Genomic DNA, 9,256 nt, shown 5'->3' on the forward strand with positions numbered 1-9,256 from the left:
AAGCAGAAATAGATGTTTTTCTGGAACTCTTTTGCTTTTCTGATGATCCAGTGGATGTTGGCAATTTGGTCTCTGGTTCCTCTGCCTTTTCTAAAACCAGCTTGAACGTCTGGAAGTTCACAGTTCACATATTCCTGAAGCCTGGCTTGGAGAATTTTGAGCATTACTAGCGTGTGAGATGAGTGCAATTGTGCGGTAGTTTGAGCATTCTTTGGCATTGCCTTTCTTTGGGATTGGAATGAAAACTGACCTTTTCCAGTCCTGTGGCCACTGCTGAGTTTTCCGAATTTGCTGGCATATTGAGTGCAGCACTTTAACAGCATCATCTTTCAGAATTTGAAATAGCTCAACTGGAATTCCATCACCTCCACTAGCTTTGTTCGTAGTGATGCTTTCTAAGGCCCACTTAACTTCACATTCCAGGATATCTGGCTCTAGGTCAGTGATCATACCATCATGATTATCTGGGTCATGAAGATCTTTTTTGTACAGTTCTGTGTATTCTTGCCACCTCTTCTTAATATCTTCTGCTTCTGTTAGGTCCATACCATTTCTGTCCTTTATCGAGCCCATCTTTGCATGAAATGTTCCCTTGGTATCTCTAACTTAGTGGTTACCTTCACTCAAAACAATTTTGTTAGACTGTATTGTGACAGTTGCCATATAAGTATGCATTTAAACAATTATCAAAATTGGTGAACTTTTGTGTTATTGAGGACAGAAAAAAAGAAGCAACATTTTCAGCATATTTTGCTTCATTATTTCAAGAAAGGTAAAAACACAATGGAAACACAAAGATTTGTGCAGTGTATGGAGAAGGTGCTGTGACTGATTGAACATGTCAACAGCGGTTAGAGAAATTTCGTGTTAGAGATTTCTTGCCGATGATGCTCCACAGTTGGGTAGACCAGTTGGAGTTGATAGTAATCAAATCAAGACATAAATTAATCAACATTATACCATGTGGGAGGTAGCTGACGTACTCAAAACATCCAAATCAAGCACTGAAAATCCATATGTTTGGTTATGTTCATCATTTTGATGTTTGGATTCCACATAAGTGAAAAAATCCTAGACTGTATTTCCACGCACAATTCCCTACTTAAAACACATCAAAAACATTCTATTTTTAAAACAAACTGTGATGGGCAATGAAAAGTCAATACTGCATAATAATAAGGAATAGAAAAAAGATCACGGGGCAAGCAAAATGAACCATTACCAACCACCAAAGACCAGTCTTCATTCAAAGAAGGTGATGTTTTGTATATGGTATGTTTGGAAGGATGTCCCCTATTATGAGCTCCTTTTGGAAAACCAAATGATGAATTTCAATAAGTACCTCTCCAATTAGATCAACTGATGGCAGCACTCAACAGAAAGCATTTAGAATTAGTCAACAGAATCACATAATCTTCCATCAGGATAATGCAAGACCACATGTTTCTTTGATGACAAGGAAAAAACTGTCACGGCTTGGCTGAGAAGTTCTGGTTCATCCTCTGTATTCACCAAACATCACACCTTTGAATGTCCATTTATTTCAGTTTACAAAATTCTCTTAATGGAAAAAATTTCAATTCCCTAGAAGACTGTAAAAGGCACCTGGAACAGTTCTTTGCTCAAAAAGATAAAAGAGTTGGTAAGATGGAATTATGAAGTTGTGTAAAAATAGGAGAAGGTAGTAGAACAAAATGGTGAATACATTGTTCAATAAACTTCTTGGTAAAAATGAAAAATATGTCTCTTATTTTTACATAAAAAGAAAACAGAGGAACTTTTTTGGCCAACCCAATAGTTATAAGAAGAAGATAATACAGAGCAAAATAACATTCTTAGATTGCCGAAATACACAATAAAGATATTTGGGAGTCAGTGAGCAGAGGGGGACCCATTCTTCTAGAAAGAAGGGGGTTGGGTGGTACTACCATTCAAGAGAAGACAGAGCAACAGCCATCCATATCACTGGAATCCAAACAAGTTGAGGTTCAGCAGATGGACCTCAGGGAGCCACTCTGAGTGGAGAAGCTGTTATGATGATCCAGTTGTGTTTTACTAAGCCAAGAATTGAATAAATTTGTGCATTTCTGTCCAAGATGGTGAAAAAGCCTCTGAACTCATTCATCTCCTCCCAAAGATACATCTAATCTACAGCTATACAAGAAAGAAATCCAGAAATAGAAATCCTGCTGAAAGAAATCTAGAAATAGCTGAGCAACTCTGAAACACTGGACAAATGAAAGAAAACTCACAACAAAATGGGTAAGAGAGGCTGAGACACACTTTCACCATAAACCTAACCCTGGCATAATGCCATACAATTGGGAAGGAATCTACTTGAGGACAGAAAAGTTTGGACTCTACATCTAGTGCTCCAACTTCAACACTGCCACTTTAAAGACAGGCCCTGAAAACACTTTGCTAGGTCACACCTACCTTGTGACCAGGAGATACACAAGGTTAAAAAATAAATAAATAGTTCTTAATGGGTTCACTAAGGGCTTGCCATACCTGTTTGCCCAAGGCTCAGCACAGTTTAGGCAAATTTGTACATCTCCCAGTCCTTCCCCAAGAAAAGCCTACTTGAATTCTGTAAAAGCTGCTGCTTGAGGGTCAGGCCTCTAATTTAGCATGCTTTTAGGAGAAGGCAATGGCACCCCACTCCAGTACTCTTGCCTGGAAAATCCCATGGGCGGCGGAGCCTGGTAGGCTGCAGTCCATGGGGTCACTAAGAGTCGGATACGGCTGAGTGACTTCACTTTCACTTTTCACTTTCATGCATTGGAGAAAGAAATGGCAACCCACTCCAGTACTCTTGCCTGGAGAACCCCAGGGATGGGGGAGCCTGGTTGGGTTCCATCTATGGGATCACACAGAGTCGGACATGACTGAAGTGACTTAGCAGCAGCAGCAGCAGGAAACAAGGGAAGCCAGCAGACTCCATATCTCCCTTCTCTCCTAGCCTGATCCAGATCACCAGTATCTCCAAGGAAAGAGCTTGTACACACAACTGGCATCCCAGATTTTGTGACTGCCATCGGAGGTACAGGTCCCCAGATTGCCTGATGTCATAGTCAACAGGGTTTGCATTTTCCGGTCCACAGGACTACAGCACACAAAGAAGTTCTTAATGGGTATAGGAGCTACCAACCCTGTGCATATACACACAGACCCAGCACAGAGAGAACAGGAAAAAAAAGTCTTACCAGTTTCTCCTTGGAAGCGTTCTAACTACATACTTTTCCAGCATCTACCTGGGGGTTCAGCCTTCCAATCAGCCTGAATGTAGATGCTGACTGAAGTCCTCCTGTTTGGGACACTGACAAGTCTTGACACACCCTCAAGTCTTGGGAGGGTCACTAAAAACAAAGAAGGTGACTGGGACAGTCACAAAGGTGTAAGGGACAACCGAGAACTTGGACTAGGCTGATGAGGTTCATTTCCTACATGAGACCACAATACCAAAACTAACAGAGGTGGTTGTTTTATCCGATGTTCAGGAACCAACATGGAGAGTTAGGAAAATGAAGCAAAGAGGAGTAAGTCCTAAACAAAAGAATAAAACTCCAGAAACATAAGTTCCAAACAAAAGAACAAGATAAAACTCTAGAAACAGACATAAATGAAACAGAGATAAGTGACTTGCCTGATAAAGAAATCAAAATAACGCTCGTAAAGATGTTTATCAAGGTGAGAAGAAAAATTCATGAACAAAGTGAGAATTTCACAGAGGCAGAAAATACTAGAAAGTATCAAACAGAAATCACAGAGCTGAAGAATACAATAACTGAACAAAAATTCAACAGAGAGATTAAGAAGAAACCAGATGATTCAGAAGAAAGGATCAGTGAACATGAAGACAAAGCAATGAAATTCATCCAATCAGAGAAGCAGGAAAGAATGAAAAAGAGAGAAGATAGTTTAAGGAACTTATGATACACCATCAAGTAGACCAATATATTTATTACAGGGGAACTAGAAGGAGAGAGAAAGAAAGGGACAGATGCTTACTCAAAGAAATAATAACTGAAAACTTCCCTAACCAGAGGAAAGAAACAGACACCAGATCAAGGAAGTCCAGATGGTTCCAAATAAAAGTAATCTAAAAGACTCACACTGAGACACATTAAAATTAAGTTGCTAAAAATGAAAGACAAGGAGAGAATCTTAAAAGCAGCAAGAGAAAAACAATCTGCTATGTACAAAGAAGCCACCATAAGACTATGAACAAATCTTTTAGCAGAAACTTTGTAGGCCAGAAGAAAGTGATAATCATACACTCAAAGTGCTAAAAGAATAAAATGGACAACCAAATAAATCAGCCAAAGACCATAACAAGAGACAAAAATTTCTTGTTTACTAACAAGACATTGTAAATCAGTTCAGTTTAGTTCAGTCACTCAGTTGTTCCGACTCTTTGCAACCCCATGAACAGCAGCATGCCAGGCCTCCCTGTCCATTACCAACTGCTGGAGTCTACCCAAACCCACATCCATTGAGTTGGTGATGCCATCCAACCATCTAATCCTCCATCGCCACCCTCTCCTCCTGTTCTCAACCCTTCCCAGCATCAAGGTCTTTTCCAATGAGTCAGCTCTTTGCATCAGGTGGCCAAAGTACTGGAGTTACAGCTTCAACATCAGCCCTTCCAATGAACACCTAGGACTGATCTCCTTTAGGAGGGACTGGTTGGATCTCCTTGCAGTCCAAGGGACTCTCAAGAGTCTTCTCCAACACCACAGTTCAAAAGCATCAATTCTTCGGCACTCAGCTTTCTTTATAGTCCAACTCTCACTTCCATACATGCCTACTGGAAAAACCATAGCCTTGACTAGATGGACTTTTGTTGACAATCAGTTTACAATTTAGAATTGTAAATCAACCATATTCCAATAAAAATTATAAATAAATAAACTTTATTGAGGGCTTCCCAGATGGTACAAGTGGTAAAGAATCCACCTACATGCAGGAGACGTAAGAGATGCAGGTTTGATCCCTGAGTGGGGAAGAACCCCTGGCAACTCACTCCAGTATTTCTGCCTTCAGAATCCCATGGACAGAGGAGCTTGGAAGGCTGCAGTCCATAGGTTTGGAGAGTCAGATACAACTGAAGCAATCGAGCATGCATGCACAAATGTTATTAAAGGAATAAAACATATGACTAGGGGAAAAAGGGGTTTCTTGATGACTCGACTCAATGTTTATGAATTAATTTATAAGTCTAGTAAACTATGCATACACATAAACATTATTTTTAAAATATTCAAGAGTTCTATTTCTGGCAATGATGGAATAGGTTATTTCAGACAAACCATCTCACTGGACAACTGGAAAAAACTGGACAAAATATTAAAAAATTTTTTGTTTGGAAGCATCCGTCAGTTACAAAGGCAGCAAGGATTTTCAGATCCACGATTCCAGACAGAAAAGAAGTCTGGAGACTTTGAGCCCATAATTTGGAGCCATTTTCCTTCAAGGTATTTGTAGTGATGAAGAGTTAAGAGCTCTGAGATAAATATGTAACAACGAGGGAAAACCAGAGTTCAGACCCTGATAAGGATGAGAAGCCATGGTAAACACCCAGGTTTTCAGTTGGGACCCTAAAGGGTTCTTCCTCAAGAATGAATGCCTCCTTAAATATTGTACCCTGGTTGCCTCACATTAGTGTCATTCTTTTTTATTATTATTTTTTAATTAGAGGAAAATCGCTTTAAAATGCTGTGTTGATTTCTGCCATACAACAACACAAATCAGCCATAATTATACATATATCTGCTCCCTCTTGGGCCTCCCTCCCCTCCCTCTATCCAACCACTCTAGGTCATCACAGAGTGCCAGGCTGGGCTCTCTGTGCTTTATAGCAACTTCTCACCAGCTATCTATAGTAAACCATAAAAAGACTAATGTTCACAGGAATGAAAGCCCAAATCACTTCAATCTCAACTGAATTAAGATGATCTAGGATTGCTTAGTGTTCCTAGGCTAGCTGGCAACCAGATGCAAATGTATTTATATACTATCTGTAAAAAATGTATAACCAAGATCCTCAAAGTAGTTCTACAGATTTTCAAATACAATGTTTGGCACTTGATAAAAACAACTAGACATGTGAGAACAGAAAATATGACTAAAAATTATGAGTAGATAAACCAACGACAGAAATAGACTTTTAGGAAATCCAAATAATCAAGTTATCAGGGATGAACTTGGAAATAACAATAATTATTATGTTTAAAGAACTAAAAGATAAGATTGAGGATTTTGGCAGAAAAGTGGCACTATGAAATAAATTATGAAAATTCCATAACTGAAAAGGAAATAACTGAAATGAAGAATTCAGTTGGCTTAACAACAGATAAAGAACAAAGATTCAATGATTATAAGATAGGTCAGAAGAAAATATCTAAACCATAGAGAAAAAAAGATAGGAAATATAGAAAAGACCGTAAGAGACCTATAAAATATATTGTTGAGTGAAGAGGCAGAGCAAATATTGTACTTTCTCCCTTATAATGAATTCTCACCCCTTTTCTTCCCATGTCATTGACTTTTTACCACAAACTCTTAAATATGCTAAAGCAAAACTCTGGAATAACCTCTGGGCACATGAAATATCACCATGATGAAGTTTTCCAGACCAACAGCAAGCCCTTGTCTCAAAGGAAAAAATTAATGTATACATAATACATAAATAAGACGAAAATTTTGTTTTGTTATGGTTTGGTTTTTTACCTTTCCCGGGGTTGTTGCTGAAGTTTTTCAAGTTGCACGACAGACGGCTGGTTGGACTGGGATGTAGCTGGCACCCCAACAGTAACATTCAGGTCTGGGGATAAGAATGCTGGATATGCTATTGGCTGTGGTATAATAACATTTCTGGAAAATGGCAATAAAGTTAAATATTAAAATTACACAAAAGTACACTTCTAAAATCAATGTTAGCTATTACTTTTGAATCACTCTCTGTTTTAAACTGTAAGCTCACATATCCACATTGGACCGCTAGAGAACAGAGCTAGGAAAGAGGAAGTCAGAAATACTCAGAGAGTGGCCTTTTGAGTACTCCTACTACTAAGATTTCAGAGAAGGCAATGGCACCCCACTCCAGTACTCTTGCCTGGAAAATCCCACGGGCGGCGGAGCCTGGTAGGCTGCGGTCCATGGGGTCGCTAAGAGTCGGACATGACTGAGCGACTTCACTTTCACTTTTCACTTTCATGCATTGGAGAAGGAAATGGCAACCCCCTCCACTGTTCTTGCCTGGAGAATCCCAGGGACGGGGGAGCTACCGTCTATGGGGTCACACAGAGTCGGACAAGACTGAAGCGACTTAGCAGCAGCAGCAGCAGCAGTAGCGACTATATAAGATTATGGGTAGCAAAGATGAGAAAGGAGAGAAGGATCTGAAGTTCTAAGGAGATGTAGAAAGCATTTGAGCCCAGATTTCTCTTCTTATCTCTAGGTTCAAATCTTTATGTCATGGCCCAGTCAAGTGGACACAAAAAATTAACCATCATAAGTTCATCCCCTTGTCAACTTGGCACCCATAACCATCTCCTTACAGCATGCTTTATTTACAAATGAGAAAATAAAAAGGTCATAATTCACCTTACATGATACAACTCTCCTTCATACATACAGCCAAAAACTCACTAGCTCCTTCCTTGTAAGAGTACGTAAAGTCCTTGGGTGATGTTTACTCTCTGATTAATACCCTGAAACTTAAATAACTATGACATAAGGTTACAATACTTAAATATTATGATATAAAGTGAATACACGTTATGTTACATGATAAGGAAATGAGAGAATAAAAAATTATATATATATATATATACATATACACATAAAATTTTTTCCCAGGTTCCTGAGTAAATTGGCCAGAGCAGCATACCCAGAGGAATATGTTGTCTCCAAAACTCAAGAATCCCACTAGGTGGTATGTCTCTTTTTTGGTTGTAGGAGAGCCCAGACACAATAACTTACCCTTCACCTCAGCAGGAATATCTTAACAAGCCACATGTCTGGATCCCTAAAATTTCATGTAAGTAATAAAAAAGTGTCAGAGTCGCTCAGTCATGTTCAACTCTTTGCAACCCCATGGACTTGTAGCCCACCAGGCTCCTCTGTCCATGGAATTCTCCAGGCAAGAATACTGGAGTGGGTAGCCACACCCTTCTCCAGGGGATCTTTCCAACCCACAGACTGAACCCAGGTCTCCTGCATTGCAGGCAGATTTTTTTTTACCATCTGAGCCACCAGGGAGGTAGAAAGTCCTCAAATTTTATCAGACTTACATTGAGGTAGAAAGCCCTCGAATTTTATTAGACATTTCCCATCTTCTAACATGCAAATATCTTACCAATAGGTCTACAGTAGTGCTGCTCACTAGGTCAAATCAGCATGTCATCACTGGAAGGGACAGTGTGTATCTTATATAAGAGAAAGTATTCAAGAGTCCTGTCTACTAAATTATAGAGTTGGGAAGAGATGTATCTCTGAGGTAGGACAGAGAAGGTGTACTACTGGCCGTGCCTGTGAAAGAAAACTGTTATGGATGGTCTTTATTAGCAAACGTGGAGAAAAAAAGTATTTGCTAAATCAAGAGTGGCAGGCCAGGTACTGAAGACGTGTTAATTTACTCAAGCAATAAAACCACATCTGGTACAGCAGTTGCATTTGGAGTCACCACCTGGTTAAGCTTACAATCATCTACTGTCATTCTCCAAGATACATCTGTTTCAGCACAGGCAAGATAAGTGAGTTGAATGGGGATGTGATGGGAACCACCATCTCTGCATTTTCTGCATCTTTCAAATCCCTGTGGTGGCACAAATCTCTGCCATCCCTCCAGTAATATGGTATTACTTTTGTTTTACCATTGGAACCTCTAGTGACTACCATTTGGTCTTTCCCACTGTAACATCCCTCATTCCACAGGTCAAGGGAGGTATTCATCAACTGCTGAATATGTCTATTTATGCATTCTGCTGCTGCTGCTAAGTCACTTCAGTCGTGTCCGACTCTGTGCGACCCCATAGATGGCAGCCCACCAGGCTCCCCCGTCCCTGGGATTCTCCAGGCAAGAACACTGGAGGGGGTTGCCATTTCCTTCTCCAATGCATGAAAGTGAAAAGTGAAAGTGAAGTCGCTCAGTCATGTTCAACTCTTTGCAACCCCATGGACTTGTAGCCCACCAGGCTCCTCTGTCCATGGAATTCTCCAGGCAAGAATACTGGAGTGGGTAGCCACACCC

The 9,256-nt window shown here is 40.0% G+C and overlaps 1 protein-coding gene across 1 annotated transcript in view; it reads right to left on the reverse strand.

Annotated features, from left to right (window-relative positions):
- The window catches only part of ALS2CR11 (amyotrophic lateral sclerosis 2 (juvenile) chromosome region, candidate 11), a 126,187-nt gene that overhangs the window by 77,960 nt on the left and 38,971 nt on the right, over positions 1-9,256 (reverse strand). Inside the window, exon 9 of the mRNA XM_010860971.1 lies at positions 6,733-6,876. Within this exon, the coding sequence (XP_010859273.1) occupies positions 6,733-6,876 (144 nt within the window). The remainder of the gene's footprint in view (positions 1-6,732; positions 6,877-9,256) is intronic.

This window comes from Bison bison, unplaced genomic scaffold, assembly GCF_000754665.1.
Source record: "Bison bison bison isolate TAMUID 2011002044 unplaced genomic scaffold, Bison_UMD1.0 scf7180017864471, whole genome shotgun sequence".
Lineage (NCBI taxonomy): Eukaryota > Metazoa > Chordata > Mammalia > Artiodactyla > Bovidae > Bison > Bison bison.